The following is a 22,717-nucleotide window of genomic DNA, read 5'->3' on the forward strand; positions in this document are numbered from 1 at the left end:
CAATAGAATAGATTTTACAATCCAGCTAACCTGGGGGAAGAGAGAGAATACAAAACACAATCAGTTCAATACAAAGCATTTTATTAATCAATTTAGAACACTCATATTATAAAATATTTATTATATTTATTTTATTTTTATTTATTTACCGATACAGTGTGGAACAGGCCCTCCAGCCCAAAGAGCCACACCATGCAGCAACCCACCTATTTATTCCTAGCCTCAGAACAGGACAACCTGCAATAACCAATTAACCTATGAATTGGTACATCTTTGAACTGCGGGAGGAAACCAGAGCACCCAGAGGAAACCCATGTGCTCACAGGAAGGATGTACAAACTTCTTATAGACAGTGTCAGATCTGAATTCCAAACTCCAACGATCGTGGCCCCTATAATTGTGACAAGAAAATTTGACTCACTGTGCTGCAAGGTTGGATCCTACTGTTTAATTCTTAAATTATTCTGTTTAATTGTTATTTTCTTTTCAGTTTAACAATTAATTATCTGCTTGTATTTTAAGTAGTTCTTGTATGTATAACAGTTTACTATGCCTCCAGTAACTGTACAAAGTATAATTCTAGCAAGCTCTGGGAAATTTCTTTGTTCTGCACAACTTGAATAAGTACTTCCTCATTGGTTAACTTGGTACTGCAGGACTGAATAAGTATTTTCTAATTGATCAATTCTTATCAAGATCTGAATGGATTTCTTTGTCTTGGTAGTGTAAAAATAGTTTTATGCTGAGGCCATCTTTAGTTTCCCTCTCCTCTTTAATCTTAGCTTTCTCTATCACTGTCTGTTCAACTTTCCTCTGTTCTATCAACTCTTAATAAAATGACCATGAAGCAACACGTTTTGTGCCTCTTTCCTGACTTCTGAAACAACCTTGGATCAAAAACACCGGAATCCAATATAGCTGAAGTGTCCCTTGAACTATCTCTGCACTGACAGATAACAGCCTAAAAAAGACAATGACTATAAAACATGAGCCTGTCTTGAAGGTCTTTGTTTCATTCATTGATTTATCCTTTTCAGATGTTCTGTAAACTAGCTATGATTTTAATCAGGGCTTTATTTGACAATTGTGATTTTCCCATAAACAAGAATTCCATACTGAAATGTCTGAACCTATTCTCTACAGATAAGTTCTATTTTGGAAGAATGGATTTTGAAAATTAATCCTATTATAAGGATTTGCAGTGATAGGTTTTGAGGTTTATTAATAAATTGCCAAGCCCTCTGTCAAATGAATCTGAAAGGGCAAATCATTTAATCTCCTGGCTCCACATTTGGCCTAAACTTTGTTAACTTTTTGAGAAGAAAATTTGATATGATAATGATCTCCACCAAGAACTTGGCCGGGTTTCCAGATCCATCATTGTAATGCCACCAGATACCCCGCTACCCTCCACTGAAGTGATACGGAATGGATAGCAGGGCTGTTTCACCTGGCCATGCCATTTCAGTTTCATTCACACTAACACGGTGGAGTTTCCCCCATTGGATGCCGTTAGAAATCGTCATCAATAATTCCAAGTGCAGTTCACAGTCAAAAAGAATTTTAAAAAAAAAAGCTTTTATACTGCACCTTCTTCAGTATTTTTGAAGTGTAGACATTGTTTTAACCACGGTAGCCAACCTGCACAACACGATGACACTATGACTAAACTGCGTCTTTTAGTCTTTGATTGAGAGATAAATATTGGGTAGGACATGGGACATGAGCTTCTTACAAACAGTGCCTTCAGGTTTTTAAGAGATTTGAGAGGACCTCAGATTACCATCTCGACCAGTGATGGGACAGCTGATTGTGCAGTTCTCCTACAAAACTACTCAGGAATTTCTCCCTCAAATTTTGAATAATAATATAAAAATGATCTGCAGAAATATCACCATCTTTAATTCCCAGCATGTAATGTTGTTGCCTCAAGATTCAGGGGAGAAGATTTAGGACGGAGATGAGGAGAAACTGTTTTTCCCAGAGAGTGGTGAATCTGTGGAATTCTCTACCCAGGGAAGCAGTCGAGGCGTCTTCACTGAATATATTTAAGATACAGTTAAATAGATTTTTACATAGTAGAGGAATTAAAGGTTATGGGGAAAAGGCAGGTGGATGGAGCTGAGTTTACGGACAGATCAGCCATGATCTTATTGAATGGTGGGGCAGACTCTATGGGCCAGATGGCCTACTCCTGCTCCTATTTCTTATGTTCTTATGTTATGTTATATCAATGTATGTTATATCAACAACAATAGTTCTCTGTTAGGAGCGGGAGTCCAATTAATTTTCCACTTCCTTACTCAAGGATAAATCTATCTCAACTGCTTTAAAAGCTCAGACAATGATTTACAGCTTCTATGCATTAACACCCAATCTTCATATTAAATCCTCAAATAGTGTCTTCACCTATAATCTTAAGTCCCTGGTACTTCATGGGTCATCACCAAGCTGTGGTCTCTCATGTTGCCATGCCTGGGTTTTTATAACTCTGCTTTTGCAGAGCAACCCTGTTACTTGTTTACTGTTAAGACTTGTTACATTACAGCAGTAATGTGAAATATGTGTGAACCCAAAATATACAATTATAGAGCAGATGCCCTGGGCAGCCAATTAGATAAATTCATGCAACTGCACTTACAACACTTTACAAGCCTTTCACATCAGTTAGAGGCAAAGAACTAAAAACAAAGAAAATTTCGATCAGTAACACTGAATGGAAAGGAATCTGAAAGAAATAAGTTAGAGGAACAGAGTGAGAGATTATTTGAAACTAGCTGCAGAGAAAGACCACTCATAATACTGTACATACCCCTCCTTGGCACTGACTTGCAGCACAGAATGTGGAAAGTACACTTGAATTGCCTCTCCTTATTTGGCTCAAGGGATCGTGTGATCCACATTCCAATTTCGTGAGTAGTTTTCATTGGAAATTTCAATTTATTTCTGAGGTTAGCTGTGAGGTTATCAGCTCTCTCCACACTCAGCAGAATCTTGGCCACTGTGTGCCTTGAGTGACTGTTCCTGAGTCTGGGGGTCTATCTGTTTCGACCAGATATACAGTTCAGAAGAAACTGGGCTTCATATGCTGGAACTGAGTCAGGCAGCCAATTTATCAGATAAATATAGAGTGCTTTTGTCAATGCATGACTTGGTAATACTGTTTATACCAATATCCTCTTTCTTCCTCTCTCTTCTCCTCCTTTTACCACCACTTCTCTACCTAAACTGTGTCCTCTGCCACCCACTCTTCCTCTATCTATCCCCTCCTGCTCTCTCCTCAGCAGTAACTTCTGCAGTCAAAAGTACTCTCTGGACTACTGGATGGGTTGGCTTGTCTTGGTGGGGTTTGTCATGAGCAATCCAGAACTTAAAGGCAAGGCACCATTACTTGGAAATTGGATTTGATTCACTTTTGGTGCTAAAGGGGGTCTTTTCCTCGCCCTAATACCAAATCCAGACTCAGCTGTCAAAACAGACACTTAAAGGATCTAAAGAGGAGGTGCAAAAAATGGAGCAGGAGAGGGGCAATTATTGGGTGATGGATGAAATCGGAGAAAGCACAGTGACTCTGGGCACCAAGCAGCATGGCATGCCTTGGCTGCACCCAGTGGCATAATCCAACTCCATTGTGATTCCAGGGTGAGGACCCTCCGTTGCAGTCACTGGGCCACAGTGCTGGTGGTCTCCAGACTAAAGTGATGATAATACACGGGATGTACAAAATATAAAAGTAATGTTCCAAAGAGAACACTTAAAGTCACACATAATTTGTTTACTTTCATCTTCGTAGCTTGCAGCATGATCTCTTGATCCTTTAATTGTCAATTTTAAAAATAAGTTATGGATATTGTCGCAATGATAATGTTATCACGAGCACAAGGGGAGATGACACTTGTGAGAAGACATATCCAGTCCAATTTCCTGATTGACAGGACTTCAACAACAGACATTTCAAAACATGTTTAATGTACCAGTGATAATGTACAAGAAAACCTAAGAATTAGTACTATATCTAGGCATACTTATTTAATTCTAAAATGCTGGTCATAGGATCTTTCCTGGATTGGAACTCAACTTCTGTAGATTTGACACCCAGGGAAGGGCATGATAACAAGACAGCCTTTTCTCCCTAACATGAGGGAAGACCCATTCAACAAAGGACATACATGAACCAGTTGAACTGCCTAGTCATTTTCAGAGTTAGAACCCTCAAATTAACAGATTTATTATAGTCATTTTTGTACATTGCTTCTGGATTGTTCACCCAGAACTGGAATCAGGAGCTCCTGTGCTGTTATTTATCAGGAGGAGACAGCATAATTTACTTTTCTGTCTACTTTGTACACCACAGTGCAGAGGGTAACACATTTGGGTAGATTGAGAAATACATACAGGCACCTGAACACATGCGGTTTCCACTCTCCCTTCCATCACTTTTCCTCCTGCTCCCGCCATCTTCTTCTCCCCACCTCACTATCCACCCCATATTACCCACTACCCCTGAAACAGTCACCCCAATCCCAGCAACCATCTTTCAACTGAAGGTACAATGAGCAATGAACTGGGAAAGATAGGGCATTTGTATTAAATACCATAGCACCAGAGTACAGAGCGACTCACATCATACAAAACCCCATCTGCATTACCAAAGGATCAGCAACCACATAATAAACAAAGCTGTGTTAATCCATGGATGCCTTACAAATATGTCAGTCTGTCACTGTACAAGATTCTGTCTGTGAAATACCTGTCTGCATTTTAATAATTGGAAAAAGGAGTAGACCTGTGTTGTTCAGAAGTGGGAGGGTCTTCAAACTTAGTTTAGGGGGATGGGATACAAAATTAACCCTATAATTCAAACTCATCTCTCTAACTGGAAGAGACTGTAGGTTTCGAGATTCCCACCAACAAAAGGACAACATAATTGCTAACCCTTCCATTTGTGCTAGACCACTTCTTTGGTGAGGGAATCGTTTAGCTTTGTGGTGGAATTGTGAAGCAACATCCAAGCAGAGTGAACGATGGCGGGCGGGAAGAGTACTGAGTCAAGGGCAGCAACTGCAACAGCAGAAGATCTGTCGGCAGATGTTTTTTCTTTTGTGCTCTATTGCCTGATTCAGTTGGGTCCTGGCAGCCCCAACATAGTCTTGCACCTTCTGTACATGTACCTCGATGTTGTTCAGAGTCTCAGACTGTTGCTCAACTAGCAAGGCCATTTGCAAGAAGAGGTCATGGATGTCCCGGACCCTGGACTCCAGCTTCAACAGTTCCTGATGGCGCTGCTCAATTTCTGACAGTGCAGTTCGTGCCCCTCGCACCTCGCTCAGCAGGTTCCCCGAGAACACGTCCCACTTACCCTGTTCGATCATTTCCTCCATCTCTTTATTGGACACATCCTTTCCCATGATCTCCAGCTGCCGCTGGATCCGTGTCTTGCAGTTTTCCCGCTGCTTCATCTCCTCCATGTTGTACTCCAACATGGCATTATGGAAAGCGTGCAGAACGGCATAATGTTGTGCCTTGGCAATGCGAACAATGGCCGCATTTGGCCCATGAGCCTCTGCTAGTTCTTCTGTGTAGTCGTCCAGGCTCTGCAACCTCTGCTGAATCTTCTCACCTTGGCTTTTTATGGCTTTAGCAATTGAATTTGAATCCCGCTTAATGCTGCTGAAACGTCGCATTGAAGTCAAGAAACGGGTGTTCTGCTTTCCCAGGCGCCTGATGTCCACCTTTAAACGGCCATTTTCCTCCCTGATCTGGTGCACCATCTTATAAAGGTTCTGTAAAGTGAAGTCACATTCAAACACGTAGCTCTCCTGAGGGGAATCAAGCTTATCATGAGCCTCTGCTGACTGTGGATGAAGTTTTGCAAGTTCTGTCAACTCCTCGAGCCTGTCCTTCATTGTCTCTGAAAGAAGACAGGAAAGCAAACAGTAAAATAAACCAATGTCACCAGGACTAAATTACTAACAAACCTTCAATAAAAAGCTTGTTCATAAATGGCACTTTTCTGTACTGCAGAAAATGCCAAAAATGCATTGCAGCCAACTAATTATTTTTGAAATACCTTATTATTATGTTTGAAATGTGGCAATTAATTATTGCATAGCTAAATTTCACAAACTGAAGTATAAATAATCAGATAATAATCTGTTCAGCTGGTGTTGGTTGATGGGTAAATATTGACCCTGAAAACTTGCTTCAAAATCTCAACAGAGAGTTTGAACCTCAGGCAATGCATTGCTTTTTCAGTCGCAGTCCTCAGGTTGTGCTGTGCTCCCTCAGGATTGTCCCTCCAGTGATTCCTTAGAATTGTCCTTTCAAATGTGCAGTGATACCATTACACTTGCCCCTCACAACACATTAATTCCTTCGCAACTCTCAGCTGCCATACAATGCTCCCCTCATTGAAGTACACTATTACAGTGCTCTCTCAGCACAGCCTCTCCAAAAGTGCAGCACTCTGTCAGTTACTACAGTGTTCTTCACCTATGTCCCTCCAACAGTGAATATGTATGCATTATCTGTCCTTTACTCCTTCATTATTTCCCATCAGACTGTGAAGCAGTCTCTCCAACAATGCAGAGTTCCTTTGGTATTAGCTTGAGGTGGCAACTGGATAATATTTTCAAGTCAGTCCTGGGATGCAGGCTGTAAGTACTCACACTCCATATGTGCTGATCTAGGAAATTGTCCTGAGAACTAAAAGCAGCTATACAACACATCAGCTCCACAGTTGTAAGTGCAAGCTCCACATTAATCCAATTTAACCTGCTGTGAAACCAATGGATTGACACTGCATGGGAGTGAGAAATTCACTGGGCTTTGCCATGACAGTAGCTTCTGGGATCTAGATGATAAATTCTGAAGAAAGGAAAGGTATGATCTGTTGACAAGTGAGACAAAGTTGATTGGATGAAGGTTCATATCAAATGTAAGCATCAAAGCAGACCAATTGGGTCAGACAGTCTCATTCTACACCATGACCTCTCCATGTTTCCCGTGTAATAGATGGAGGATTTCTCAGGAGAGATCTTGATTTTCAATGACAAGCAGCAAATGCTTTTTAAAAATAATCTAAACAGTTGCATGGAATGATTTCTTCCCATTTTGATCTTTCTGCATCCTGATAATAATCTTCCCATCCCCATCTGAGTCTCTTCCTTCTGTACAACATGCTAACAATACAGTACTCAATGAAGTACTCTTTCAGCACTGTCATCTCAGTCATAATGGCCCAACCATGAATGTTCTAACCTATACCTCTAATCCACACCAAGACAGTCTCAGGCCCTCTGATTTTTTCTTCAATTAATGTCAAATTAAACCTTCACCACCACCATTGTGTGAAATTGTTTTCATATTAAGCAACCTCTCCTTCAACTCCACTCACTTCTTCAAAGTACAAGAAGCTTAAATGGGATGTATTCCTGACAAAGCTTGCCCTTCTTGATACAGGTATACCCTTCGCTTCTATCTGTTCAGGATTCCACCTTTATCTTCCTCTCTCAGACACTGATGCTTGTTGAAGCTCCTTCTCATCCCAAAGTAAAACATTTCACCCAGGTTGCTGCTAATTTCCATCAAAAGCCAATGCATTAACTATTGCACCAGTTATTAGTTTTGAAGTCCTGGGTCTTACTACAGGCAGCTGTGGAGGCCAGGTCATTGGCTGTATTTAAGACAGAGCTTGATAGGTTCTTGATTGGACATGGCATCAAAGGTTATGGGGAGAAGGCCAGGGAGTGGGGCTGAGGAGGGAGGAGGGGAAAAAGGATCAGCCATGACTGAATGGTGGAGCAGACTCGATGGGCCAAATGGCCTAATTCTACTCCTATGTCTTATGGTCTTTTAATGATGTCCATCAGGACTGCTGGGGTCTTGCCAGTCCCAGGCTCCAGAAATCTACTCAGTTTTATTGGCCTAGTGTTTGCAATTTCCCTGACTTCCTCCTTTCCTTCCATTTCCCGATTTACAGCCCTTTCTGGGATGTTACTTGTATTCTCTTTAAAGGAGATCAACTGCAAAATACTTTTGTACACCTAATGCCTACGTATTTTCCATTACCAGTTTCTGAGGCTCACCTTGTTAACACTTTTTTAAATATAAAATTTATAGTAACACTTACTACAATTTCTTTCCGGTTTGTTCACCTATTGGTTACTCATTATCGATTTGAATTTTCCAGTTGTCAAAATTTCCACTCAGCTTTGTGTTTTTTCCTTAAGTCTGATGTTACTTTAAATCTCCAGAGTTGACTACAAAGAGTGGGTTTTTCCCTGGGAATTTTCTTTCTTATTAGACTGTGTCTTGTGTGTAATCCCCTGAAATGTCTGCCCCTGCATTTCCACTGACTGTCTTTACCAAATTTGCCAGTTCAATTTTGCTAGTTGTGCTTCCACACCTTCACAATTGCTCATGTGTTTGTGTTTAAAGTACTGGACTTGGATATTGTTCTCTCTCTCAAACTGAACATAAAAATCAATAATATCATGATCATTGCTACTTAGAGGCATCCACAACGTAAAATTATTAACTAACCGTAACTCATTGCATGATGCCTCTCTTAATATAGCCGACTCCTTGGTTACCTGCAATATGTGCCATTTTAAGAAATTATCTTGGAAACGCTCCAAGTACTGTCATCAAGAAATCCTTTGGACATCAGAAGTTTTCATTCTCTATGCAAGTTAATATCGTCCATGATCATTGCCACTCCTTAAGAAAAATGTTTTTCCTTTTTACTCCACATTAGGGAATCTGTACGCAACAGACTTCTTGCCTTTGTTATTTCTCACCTTCACCCAATGTTACAACATACTAGCTTCCTGAAGCTAGTTCATCCCTCTCTCTGTTGCATGTAGACTATCATTAGTTAACGATCACCTTCTTCTCCTTTACTGAGTTACGTCTTTATTAAATGTTATTTACCTTTTGTCAACCTCCATCCATGGCTCTGCAAAGGTTGTTTGTTTCTGCTCAATTGTTCTTTTGAATGTTATTTGCATTCAGATATAGAGCCTTCTGTTCTGCCCTTTCATCATTATTGTAACCTCCAGCTTTACTTGTTGATTTTCTTTGATTTATTCTTTCTAGCTTGTCCTGTCATAGTCTGTCATTTTCATCTAGATATATTTTTCATGAGCATCGTTTCAATTCTTTGATTTTCCAGATTATTCCAACTTCGATCTCATGCCCACACTTCTTTAAAATCTTTTTAAAGTTCCTGGCTGCAACGCTGTTCTCATGACAGCTTGAGGACAAGAGATCCAGCAAAGAGAGAGGCTCAGAAAGTTTAGGCACAGCATAAAGATAAACGCTGTGTGTTTTTTTAATAGATGGTGAAGGGTCATATTCCTCCTGGGTTTTGGAAGAGTGCAGAGACAGAACCATTTTGTAGGTAGTGGAAGAGATTGAGAGAGACCCACTAGGCTCAGGATAGTGCAGAGAGAGGGAGCCTGGGGTTTACAGCTAATGCAGGAGACAGAGGCCCCATGGATTTAAGGACAGTGAGTGTGTCAAAAGTTCATGGGTTTGGAGTAGCGGGACAGGTAGAAGCCTTGCTAATTTAGAGGCAGTGGACTGAACAGAGTTGCCAGATTTGGAATTACACAGCAGACCCTGTGGGTTTAAAAGTAGCATGGGAGAAAGAGTTTGGGTACATTGTGTATATCAAGTCACAATGATGGTGATCGAGTGAGATGCTCCTACAAAATGAATGTCACCGTCCGCAGAGAAGGTATGCTATAGGACTTACTGAACTGCACCCCCCCACCCCCTCACCCAGTGACAGGCAGCACTGAGTGGGTGGTTGAAGATTCTCCCAAGGTTTTCTGGGAGAGGTCTGAAGTTTATGAGCTCGACTTCAGCCATTGGGCAGCATGATTGCTACAATTAGAGACAGGGAGGCCAAATTGAAATTGTGAGAAAACAATGAATAGGGCAAATGATGGGAGAGAGTGAATGATTGGCAACAATTTGAAGAACTGGGCCTGGGATGGAGAGAACAGGGGAAATGGGAGGAAAAGAAATGAAAGGGAAGTGGATGAGTAAAGAAAGGAAAGCAGAAGCAGAGTCCATATGAGGTCATTCTGGGAGGGTGGATGGGGAAGCTTGATCCTGAGGAGGACAGTGTGGATAAGTTTGTGTCTAGCTATGTGTGAGATTCAATGTCGCTCTTTCAAAATTTAATTGACTTGTGTTCTGTAACAGTAGGCACACCCTCCCTAAATGTTCGCTTGTATTTCATATGATGTCAATGCTAAATTGGAATGAAATGAGAACATGCAGCAGAGACTGGTTCTCCTTAGCATTGAATCAAGCCCTCACTCTGTCAAGATGGTATGGTAGCTGGTATGCAACAGTCAAATGCAATGGTATCTTCCTTCTTAGGAATGCCTAAGAGGAGAGTGGTGGAAAAAAAGCAGAGTTGGTAATAGAGTTAGTCTTCCAAGCTTACATGGGACTTTGCTGGAAGAGTGTGAGAGGTCAAATACAGTGAAGCCAGGGTGGGAATAGGACAGAGAATTACTGTGATGGAAAATGGAAGCTCTGTCACTCTCGGGGACAAGCATTCAATATGCATTTATTTCCATAAATTGGTGTCATGAATATTAGACTGGAAGACTGCTATTTCACCGGAAAGGAGTGATTGGATCCCTGGATCACGAGAAGAGAAGTGGTTAAAAGAGCAAGTCTTACATCTCCTGCCATGGTATGGGTGTGGGCACTGATGGAGAAAAAAAAAGAACAGGAATGGGAGCATTATAAAGGGAGGAAGGGGTGAAGATATGCCTAATAGTGGCAAAATCCAGGAATACGGAGGCTGATGGTGGCTGGTGAGGACCCAGTTCTTGCTCTGGATGGAAGGAGAGAGGCTGAGAACAGAGTCAGAGTTGTAAAATCATGTGTCAGATACAAAAACCCTTTAGTCCACACTGACCATCAAGTACTCATCTATATGGCAGCAATCAATTTCACCCACAGTAGGTCCACGGCCTTCTAGGCCAAGGTGATTAAAGTCAAATACTTCTCTGGATATTTATTAGGTGCTGCAACAAAGTTCAAAGTAACACTTCATCTTTTGACTTGACAAATTGCAGCTTGAAGACTGCACAATGAGTTCAACAATTTCATACAAAGAGTTACTGAGAAAGTTCTTTCTTCGGAGGGTAGTGAATCTCTGGAATTCACTAAGGGTGGTGGAAGCCATTAGATACATTTTAGCTGGAGACAGAGTAAGTGAGAGATTGAGGTGGAATTGGCCAGCGAAGATTAACCACAATCATATTAGATGGCTGAGCAGGCTTGATCTTATTTCCATGTTCTTGTGACCTCTAATGTTAATTTATCTCTCCCCAAATCCTGTTCAACCTGCTCAGTGTTTGTGGCATTTTCAGCTTCTGTTACACGAAAACACTGCCCCTGATGGGCTTGAACATGATTTTAAAATGAGGTGAAACTTAACTTTCATTCTTAAAGGAATTCTGGTGTGTTTACACTGACTGAGGTTGTTTTATGCTCCCATCTAATTTGCATGAAATTTCAGCAAACTTGGCTTGGCAGAATACTACAGTTTCAGGTCTAATTTAACAGTTGGTCTTGAAAAGGAAATACATTGTAGAACGACACTGACCCATTCCCTTCACCTTGCATTTTCTATTGTTGGCAAGTCACGTCACCTTTCAAATATGAAACTTATTTAAGAATTATGGTGGCTCTGTTGTACAATTCAGGTCAATTTTCATTTTTCCAACGTGATCAGAGGGAGAGTGTACAGAGGGTTTTGGAATGCAAGTCCATAGCTCTCTGAAAGTTGCAACATGACAAGACGGTGGTAAAGAAGATACGACATACAAAGCTGTGAAATCATGTTGTAGCTATTTAAAACATTGGCTAGGCCTCTTCTGGTGTATTGTATTGTGTACAGTTCTGGTCACTACAATGCAGAAAGGATGCTGAGGCTTTGGACAGGGGGCACAAAAGTACTGTATTGGCTACTGGAGAGCCTGGACAAACCTGGATTGACAGAGGCTGATGGGCAACTTGATATAAGTATTTAAAATTATGAGAGGCACAAACAGGAATGATGGAGTTCTTCCCAGGATAGAAATGTCAAATATGAAATGGAATAACCTTAAGGTGAGAGGGGGAAAGGTTTAAAGGAGATTGAAGAAGCACGGACTGGTAGTTGCTTGCAGTATGCTACTTGGGGGAGTAGTGAAAGCATTTATGTGTTTCAGGGACATTTGGACAGGCACGCAAACAGACGGGGAACGCAGGGAGGCGGACCACGTGCAGTTTATATTAGCAGCATGGTCGGCAAAGGGCCGGTTCCTGCGCTGTACAGTGCTATGTAAAAACGATAAACAGTTCACCTTGTCCTGATTCCTTCCACACCTTGCATCAGGGCATGCTGGGAAATACATAAATGGGTGGATGGATGGTTAGAGAGGAAGAAGGGGATTAAAGAGAGTGGAAATAAAAGGAGAGAGAGGAAGAGAAAATGCATTGAGGCAGGTAAGAAAAGGGATAAAGAGGGAAGAAAGGGGGCGTATCAGGGAAGATGTAAAGAGTTCCCAACCACGGACCCCTCGGTTAATGGTGAGACTCTATGGCATGAAAAAGGGTTGGGAGCCCCTTTAAGTGGTAGGGTTTCTCCCTCTCCTCGCCAAAAGCTGGATTGGCCAAGCACCTGCTGAGCACTCCATCCAGTTCTTCACTTTAGTCAGGCGGTGGAGCCAATGTGGGGATAAATTTGAGGAGAGACTGCAAAGATAACTTCATCTTCCAGCTGTGCTTAGATGAACACCAACATCAATCTAAACCAGCAATCCGTGCTGTATCCCGCCATCATTCAAATGCTAGTGTTATTTATGTTAGCTCTTCCCGGAGACCGCCCAACCCTTGGACGGCAGCAATTTCATCATAACTACTGCAGTGTTTCCCCGCCCCCTCCCACTTTCAAATCCCTTACTCACTCTTCCTTCAGTTAGTCCTGACGAAGAGTCTCGGCCTGAAACGTCGACTGCACCTCTTCCTAGAGATGCTGCCTGGCCTGCTGCGTTCACCAGCAACTTTTATGTGTGTTGCTTGAATTTCCAGCATCTGCAGAATTCCTGTTGTTTGCATTAAAATAATGAGTTGAATTTGGTCTCCAAGCGCCGATTTCGGAAAGACTCTGATCCTTCTTTCTTTGAGACGTCTCCAGTTTTAGTGTGACCCAAGCCCAGCATCAATTGGCTCTTCATTCCACCCCACTGATGCACTTTCCTTTCCTGCACCTTTAATATTCGCCCCTCTATTATTAACCCGACTCTCCACAAATCTTAATTTAACCTGTTAAGTATTTCCAGCATTTTCTGTTTTCATTTCTTGTAAATACTCTGCCTGACAGGAATGAGCGTTATTTAAGTGCAGCGATTTTAATTTTCATTCTGAAAGGGATCTTGGGTCTTCCACTGACTAGAGCTCATTTTGGGTTCCCACTATTCTGGTTTGATTCAGATGAAGTTTGAACATACCTTGATCCGCAGAATAGTGTAGTTATAGGTCTAACTTAACAGTTGGTCTGTCGGAAGAGATGCCCACCAGTAGTACTGATCCCCGCTGTCTCACAGTCCCAGTGACCCAACTTCGATTCTGGCCTCGGTTGGTATGTGGTAGTTGGCACTTGTGGGGTTTCTTTGAGTGCTCCTGCTTCCTACTGGAAATGACATTAAACAATCATAAACAATTTCAAACGTGTCTGTAAATTCTCCCCAACTTAGGCCGAGGAAAAACGGGATGGGGGCTGTTTAATGTGGATGCAGGAAGAATAATGCAACTAATGCAAAAGCTCGGCACGGGAAGTGTGGGCTGAATGGCCTGATCCCTTGCTGTGTGATTCTCTCAGCGGGATTGAGTGGGAAAACGCAGCAATGGTAAAGTTAACAATTCTATTAAAGTTCTGGTTCATAAAATTAACTACTTGAGAGACTGTTGATTCAGAGAAGGCACAATAAACTCTTTGCGGTGCTCAGACGCCACAGTCTTGAGGTACCTATCTAATGATTAAGTGCCAACCGTTCTACTTACCAAGAGGATTCTCCTCCATGATCCTGGTCACAGTTTACATGCCGCCAAAGGCCAATATTGAGCAGGCACCCAATATATTGAGTGTCGATATCAGGAAGCAAGAAACAGGTTAACCCAACGCCTTTCAAATCATAGTCCGGGATTTCAATCAGGCTTGTTTGAAGAAATCTCTAACCATTTATCATCAACATATCACCTGCAGCACCAAGGGTCCAAATACACTCGACCACTGCTATACTACGGTTAGGAATGCCGACTGTTCTTTGCCTGGAGCGCATTTCGGGAAATCTGATCATATGGCTATCCCCCTGGTACGGGCATCGAGTCAGAGAACAAGGCTCCAGAGATAAGGACAACCAAGAGGTGGTCGCGGGAGGCAGATGAGTGGCTAGGGGATTGCTTTGAGACGGTGGACTGCGCTGTGCCCAAGGACCCATGACAGCATCTGAGCCAACACACCACGACTTCAGAACAGTCGAAGATTAGTGCATCCCCACAATATCATTCAGTCTTCCCCAATCAGAAGCCCTGGGTGAACCAAGAGATCCGCAGGGGCCAGAGCAATGGCGTTCAGGACTGGCGACCAAGTAAAATACAGTACCAGAGGTCCGGGTACGATCTCTACAAAGCCATCTCACCCGGGAAGTGGAAATTCGGGGCCACTGAAGGATACTCGACAGCTGTAGCAGGTCCTGAGTGCTATCACCTCCTGCAGTGAAACCAAGCGACATTGGTGACATCAAGGCTTCGCTCCCAGATGAGCTCAATGCCCTTTATGCTGGCTTTGACCGTCAAAACATAGAGGCTTCCCACAACTCTGATGACCCTGTGATTTCAGTGTCTGAGAGCGGCGTGAGAGCATCCTTCAGGAGGGTGAACCACGGAAAACACCCAGCCAGAGGCCGACTACTAAAGACCTGTGCTGATCAACTGGCTGGAGTGTTCACTGAGATCTTTAACCTTTCACTTTGGCAGCCTGAGGTTCCCACCTGCTTTCACGTAGGTTTCAGTTATACCGGTGCCTGCCAAGAAGGTGGCAACCTGCCTCAGTGACCATCGTCCAGTTGCATTCACATCCACAGTGATGAAGTGTTTTGAGAGGTTTGTGATGAAACATATCAACTCCTGTCTGAGAAGCGAATTAGATATGCTTCAATTTGCCTGCCTGAGCAGCAGGTGCACAACAAACGCCACCTCATTGGCTCTTCACTCTGGACAGTGAAGATGCATACTTCAGGATGCTCTTCATTGACTACAGCTCGGCATTCAGCATTCGATACCACCATCCCCTGAAAAGTAATCAATAAGCCTCGTGACCTTGGCCTGTATAGCTCCTTGTGCAATTGGATCCTCGATTTCCTCACTTGCAGATCCCAATCAGTTTGGATTGGCAACCACATCTTCACAATCTCCATCAGCACAGGTGCACCATAAGGCTTTTTACCTCGCCCCCAGCTCCACTCGCTTTACACTTTGACTGTGAGGCTAAGCATAGCTCCAATGCCATATTTAAATTTGTCGACGACACCACTGTCGTTGGCCGAATCAAAGATGGTTGCAAATCAGCATATGGGAGGGAGACTAAAAATCTGGTGAGTGGTGCCACAATAAATTCTCACTCAACGTCAGCAAGGCCAGGGAGCTGAATATTGACTTCAGGAGGAGAAAACTGAAGGTCCATAAACCAATTCTCATCGGGAGATCAGAGGTGGAGAGGCTCAGTAACTTTAAGTGCCTCGGTGTTCAGAGGTTTTTCCTGGATCCTGCACGTACTGTAAATGCCATGACAAAGAAAGCTCGGCAGCACCTCTACTTTCTTAGAAGTTTGCCAAGATTCGGCATGCCATCTCAAACCTCGACAAACATCTGGAGATGTGTGATTAAAAGGATTGCATCGCAGCCTGGTATGGAAACTCCAATACCCTTGAACAAAAAGCCAACAAAAAGCACATTACACAGAACGCTGTCGTAGGAAGGCAGCATCCATCATCAAGGACCCCCACCATCCAGGCCAAGCTCTCTTCTCACTGCTGCCACCAGAAAGGAGGTACAGGAGCCTCAGGAGCCACACTACCGGGTTCGGGAACAGTTATTATGCCTCAACCATCAGGATCTTGAACCAAAAGGGATAACTTCACTTGGCCCATCACTGAAATGCTGCCACTACCTATGGTCTCACTTCATCTCATGTTCTCGATATCTATTTATTATTATTTCTTTCTTTTTATTTATTCTCATTTCCCCTTTTTGTATTTGCAGTTCGTTCTCTTTTGCAATTGAATTGTCTGTCCGTCCTGTTGGGGGCGGCCTTCTATTGGGTTTCTTAAATTTACAGTGAATGCCCGCAAAAATGAATCTTAGAGTTATATGTGGAGCATACATTTAGCTTGATAATGAATTTACATTGAACTTTGAGAGATCGCCGCCCTGTTTGAATCGCTGGGCGGTCTGTGGCTCCGGGCACACTCGTACTTCCCAAACACGCGCTACAGCAAACGTCAGTGAAACTTGGAGTCGATACGAATGCAATTAGAAGAGTGAGAACAAAAGAAATGAAAGGACAATCGAAGAAACACTCAAAACGATCTCGGGGGACACCACCTCCCCAGCATCACACATCATGCTGGCTTGGATATAGCTAGCATTCAATCCTCAATATAAATTTCCCCGGAACTCTCAAACACCATGGTGGGAAGATCATCAGCATACGATCATTTCGCGGAACAAAGCCCACCACCTCCCCGGGGTGTCTGTGGATGGGCCATGCTCAGACAAGCTCCCATGGACACCACCCTCCCTTTATTCAAACCATAAACTGGTCTGATTACAGCCGAGAGAATCCGGACGCAGCTACCTGCTTCCGCCCACCCGTACCTTCAGCCCGGAGTTTGGATTTAGGACGGACAAATCCTTGAAGAAGCGACCCTCAGGCGTCTTTACCCGATTCAGCTGGTCGAATTGATTCATTTAATTTTACAGCCCATGAAAGTGCACGGTATAATAGCTCAGTTGTTGAAGTCGTTGACCTTTCACGGGTTTTTCGTGAAATTTACAAGCAGTCGGCAGCTAAAATTAAAACTTAATATTCTCGAGCGAAGCAGCAGCATTATGAAAAAAATAACTGTCTTCAGACTGAGTGATAAGTTATTCAGAGAACAGGAAATGTTAGTCACTTACCGAGATAACCCCGCAGCAAGAGCTCTGCTCGTGGAACGAGAAAGCGAGTTGGTTTCTCGGAACCGAATGACGATGAGCTGCTCCGCGGTGAAGAGTCTGTCGATCAGTCTGGGCTTGTACCGGAGTTTTGCGAAACCTCGCTCTTGCTCTCTTCGTGCCTCTGATTAAAAGCAGATCACCATTCAAAGACCCTCCAAGTGCTTTTCAACACTGCGCATAAACATCAGCTCAGACTGTTCTACCTCTGGTGAACGTGGACCATGTACAGCCCCTTATTGTCTGGGATCTCCTGCTGAGGCTGAGAAAGGAATCGGCGCCCAATCATTGTGACAGAGCGCTGTGCCCATTATCGGAATGTGCTTTGTCGTACCATGTGATTGTAGTATTCGTTCTGGGAAGTAACACCTAGAAAAGAAACCGTTTCCTCTCCCACGAGGGCTCTGAGGTGAAAGTCGGGGGTGGGGGTGGAAGGGTTGCGGTGAGGAGTGAGCAGAACTGCCCTCAGTACCAATTAAAAACAGCTCATAAAAATCTCTCATTCAGAGTACGTCCTCTCGATTACACTTGTGCGTACATTTTGGTTTAACCTGCAAATACTACGATCGAATGTTGCTGCTGGGATGTAAGTCAAAACCTGGTCGCCGTTTCTCGGAATCCACGGCGGTGCACGTTTAATTACTTCATTAAGTTCAGGAGATGCTCAGAAACAGAGCTAATCCAGTGCCGCCCCTGCAATCAGCATCTTCTTTAATTTGTTGAAGTGGTGGAAAAATAGCAGCTGAGAAAGGAGCAATTTTCAATTTCAAAAATAGATTTTATTTATAATAAAACTATATACAGAGGAAGAAAGAGCAAAAACAACTTAAACAATCATCTTTGATATATTTAGTAGTGCAAATCCTTTTTGGAGGGAAAAAAAACAAACATAGCACATACCAGTCTTGTGGCCCCATGGGCTGATAGGCCCTTTCATTGTCTGAGGGGCTTCTCCATCCAGCTCACTCCTTCCATGTGCAGTAATAGAGGCCTGGACTGTTGTCCTTCTCCACAGAGACTCTGCTTTGGGCTTCAGTGCATTCTCTGTACAAACTCCTGCAGCCTGGACTGTTGTCCTTCTCCACAGAGACTCTGCTTTGGGCTTCAGTGCATTCTCTGTACAAACTCCTCAGCCTGGACTGGGCCATTCTGCAGCATTCCTTCATGGACATCTCACTGTGCTGGATGATCAACAAGTTTCGGGCCGACCAAAGGGCGTTCTTCACTTCCAGTGGCATTTGATATCTGTTTCAGTGTGTCTGTTTGGGAACAGCCCATAAATCAGAGAGCCCTCTGTTACACAGCTGCTGGGGATGAGCTGGGACATGGACCCTTGCAGCCTTCTCCACACCCTCTTAGCACGTCCAGAGTCTGCGAAGATGTCTGCGCAGTGTACCATCACAGCCGTCCCAAGAGCAGCGTACATTGGGGGTGATATGTCATCTGTAGAGGAAGGCTCAGACTGGGAGGGCCCCACTCACTACTAGCCAAGCAAAGCCTTGGTGGCTATTGGTCAGATTTGGTTATGAGGCATTTGGCCAGGCGAACCAGAGGGATGCCAGTGGACTATGGCAGGGTCTAAATGAGATCACTGGGTGCAAAGAAAAGGCTGGGAACATCTATAACTGTGGCACTTCTCTTCCTGACGAACTTAACGTACTCTACGCAAGATTTGAACAGAAGAAGTCCCGCTCCCTCTGGATGAACCGGACCTGGTGGCATCGAGATTCATCGTCACCGAGGAGGATGTTAGAAGGGCCTTCCTGAAGATAAATCCAAGGAAAGCGACGGGCACAGATGGCGTCCCAGGATGGGTTCTCTGGGCCCGTGCAAGCGAGCTAGCTGGAGTGTTTGCTGACATCTTCAACTGCTCATTGCTTCAGTCTAAGATCCCCTCGTGTTTTAAGAAGGCAACAATAATCCCAGTGCTGAAGAAGAGCAAGGTGGCATGCCTGAATGACTATCGACCTGTGGCTCTGACATCAATTGCTATGAAGTGCTTCGAGAGATTGGTTATGGTACACATCAACCACAGCCTACCGGTCAACCTCGATGCTTTGTAATTCGCCTACCGGAGCAACAGGTCAACGGCAGATGCCATCTCTCTGGCCCTACATTCCTCCTTAGAACAGCTGGAGAATAAAGACGCATACGTAAGGCTCCTTTTCATTGACTACACCTCTGCCTTTAATACCATCATTCCAAATAAACTGATTCCTAAGCTCTGGAACCTGGGCCTTAGCACTCAGATCTGCATCTGGAACTTCAACTTCCTCACAGACAGGACCCAGGCTGTAAAAATAAGGGACAAGCTCTCCTCTACAATCACTCTGAGCACTGGTGCCTCACAAGGCTGTGTACTCAGCCCCCTGCTGTACTCACTGTACACCCATGATTGTGTAGCCAAGTTTCCATTAAACTCAATATATAAGTTTGCTGATGACACAACAATTGTAGGCCGTATCTTGAGTAACGATGAGTTTGAGTACAGAGAGGAAATTAAGAACCTGGTAGCATGGTGCAAAGACAATAACCTATCCCTCAATGTCAGCAAGACGAAGGAATTGGTTGTTGACTTCAGAAGGAGTAGCGGACCGCACGACCCCATTTACATCGGTGGTGTGCAAGTGGAACAGGTCAAAAGCTTTAAGCTCCTCGGGGTCAATATCACAAATGACCTGAGTTGGTCCAACCAAGCAGAGTTCACCGCCAAGAAGGCCCACCAGCGCCTTTACTTCCTGAGAAAACTAAAGAAATTTGGCCTGTCCCCTAAAACCCCCACTAATTTTTTATAGATGCACCGTAGAAAGCATTCTTTTAGGCTGCATCACAACCTGGTATGGAAGTTGTCCTGTCCAAGACCAGAAGAAGCTGCAGAAGATCATGAACACGGCACAGCACATCACACAAACCAATCTTCCATCCTTGGACTCACTTTACACCGCACACTGTCGGAGCAGTGCTGCCAGGATAATCAAGGACACGACCCACCCAAGCCAACACAGTTTTCGTCCCTCTTCCCTCCGGGAGAAGGTTCAGGAGCTTGAAGACTCGTCGGCCAGATTTGGGAACAGCTTCTTTCCAACTGTGATAAGACTGCTGAACAGATCCTGACCCGGATCTGGGCTGTACCGTCCAAATATCGTGACCTGCCTCTCAGTTTTTTTGCACTACCTTACTTCCCATTTTTCTATTTTCTACTTATAATTTATAATTTAAAATTTTAATATTTACTAATTTTTACTATTTTAAATATTTAATATTTGTAATCCAGGGAATGTGAAATGCAGAATCAAATATCGCTGTGATGATTGTACGTTCTGGTATCAATTGTTTGGTGACAATAAAGTATAAAGATGGTTTGGACAGTCTCCTCAGGGATCCCATCATATCCATAGTGTCCCTGTGTCATACGGTGGGGTGGGCGGCTGATGGCGGACCCAAATGCAAGACACAGACGCTGAAGTACTGGGAACTGGACTGGACTAGAGTTAGGGACGGGACTGAACACAGACTAGGAGCTGGGACTGGAACGCAGACTTGGGCTAGGACTTTGGCTGGGAAAGCAGGACCAGGACAAGGAACTAGGAACTAGGAACTAGGAGGCTAGGTTTGGACTCTGAGCCAGAGACAGGACAAGGACCCAGAACCTGGGTCTTGATTGAGGCTCGGACCCCGAAACTAGGCAAGGACATGACGTGGCTACAGGACTGGACAAGGCTTGGGTTCTGCGAGGCTTGGCTACAGGACTAGACAAGGCTTGGGTTCTTCAAGGTTTTCCTGGGCAGGACGAGGCACTCCTTGGAACGCAGAGCCGGGACCCTTTCTGGGACACAGGGCTGGGCCCCTTCCTTGGACGCTGGGCCAGGATGTTTACTAGGATGCGGGACCAAGATGACTGCCGAGGAAAACCGCTGAGGAAACTGTCAGGGATTCAGATGGGGAGGGGAAAAGAACAGTCCAACCTCAGGGTAACGGCGAAGACAGCCTGGCTTACCCAACGGAGGCAAGGACAGGAAGGGACAGATCCAACTGCAGGGTAACGGCAAGGACAGCCTGACTTACCCCACAGAGGCGAGGACAGGAAGGGAGCTCAATCCAGGGTGGGTCCGAGTCTCGGGGCGGACAGCAACCTTGGCTGGCTACGGAAACAGCCGAATCCATAACCAGCTCAGAGTGGCAGACGGCCACTCAGTTGGCCCCAGAAACGGCCGAATCCATACCACAATGACTGCTCTGACTAGAGACAACAAGGCTCCATGAAACGGTGGTCCTCCAACCAGGCCTAGTGACCACGAATGGCTGCTCTAGCCTTCCACCAGCGGGTTGCTCCAAGGGGATACTGACGAGACAAACCAACCCCACACTCGATCCCAGGGCCACTTATATTCCCAGCCCCAGGACAAGCATCAGGTGCCTATGATTAATCCCATTGAAACAAGGGACAGCCGGAAGACCCAGAGTCCAGAGTCCACAGACTGGACCATGAACCGGAATGTGGACTTCACAGACCAGACCATGACATCCTGTCCTGCAGTGCCTTCAGGACATTTTGCGCTAACCACTGCCTGATTGGACTTGCGGTCAAAAGTATTTACTTGGAAGTACTCTTCCACAATGGACAGGTAGTGCAGCAATGTCCAGCGGACTAGAACATTGAGCCTATCTACTCCAATGCCAGGGACAGGTGGAACCTCAGTATGTAGTGACACTGGGTCACCACATGTTTTGGGTTTATTCACCACCTGATGCTGCAACACACAAAAATAGTCATCAGCATGAGGGAAACACTTGGTCCACCTTTGTTCCCATTCTCTAGGGACTTGTGTGTCAGACCTACTCCACCTTGAACCTCCAGATAAACTGGAAGACATCCAGGGTGATTACCAAGGCAGGGGAGTGAGCAACAGTCACACCTGCCCCTAGTACAGCAGCCCTGAAAGCATATCACACCTGATAACCAACAGTATTTCCACAGACCCAACTTTTGTTTACTTTCTCAATCTGCTCCAGCCAATTCTTGTTACACAATTCAGCTTCTTCTAACTAAATCCCTATCACCTTCAATAGTCAGACCTGGCAGGCAAGAGACCTTGCTGAACAGTGTGGCCTTGTTCTTCTATGGTTTACTCTAGCCTTTGATGCCAACTTAAACTGGTTGCTGATGTTGATCAATTAGTGAACTGATAGTGCATCTGAGCGTAAGATGGCAACATTGTCCATATTACGGGAGGTTTTAACTTAACATGATTCCACTGTCTAGCAACATCACCTCTCCGATGCTGTCGACTTTCCTGATGGTTTTTGCAAAGGTGAACAGGTCCTGATGGTGCAGCACACATACAAGAGAAGAGAGAGTAGAGAACCCTGTCTGACTCCAAAATTGAAGGGGAAACCATCTATCTTTCACCCATTTATTTGGACT

At 44.2% G+C, this 22,717-nt stretch overlaps 1 protein-coding gene across 11 annotated transcripts in view; it reads right to left on the reverse strand.

Annotated features, from left to right (window-relative positions):
• stx11a (syntaxin 11a) overlaps positions 1-22,717 on the reverse strand; it is a 132,390-nt gene that overhangs the window by 26,009 nt on the left and 83,664 nt on the right. For 2 of the 11 annotated variants that reach the window (XM_063056056.1, XM_063056055.1), the window contains one exon: positions 107-5,911. In XM_063056056.1, coding sequence (XP_062912126.1) covers positions 5,049-5,906 — 858 coding nt within the window. In that variant the 5' untranslated portion in view covers positions 5,907-5,911 and the 3' untranslated portion in view covers positions 107-5,048. Of the gene's footprint in view, positions 1-106; positions 5,912-12,983; positions 13,122-13,526; positions 13,709-14,079; positions 14,210-16,953; positions 17,177-17,256; positions 17,614-22,717 lie in introns of those variants that run through there. The other 9 variants (XM_063056049.1, XR_010018943.1, XM_063056047.1 and 6 more) reach the window with 9 other exon arrangements.

Source organism: Mobula hypostoma, chromosome 8 (genome assembly GCF_963921235.1).
Source record: "Mobula hypostoma chromosome 8, sMobHyp1.1, whole genome shotgun sequence".
Classification (NCBI taxonomy): Eukaryota; Metazoa; Chordata; class Chondrichthyes; order Myliobatiformes; family Myliobatidae; genus Mobula; species Mobula hypostoma.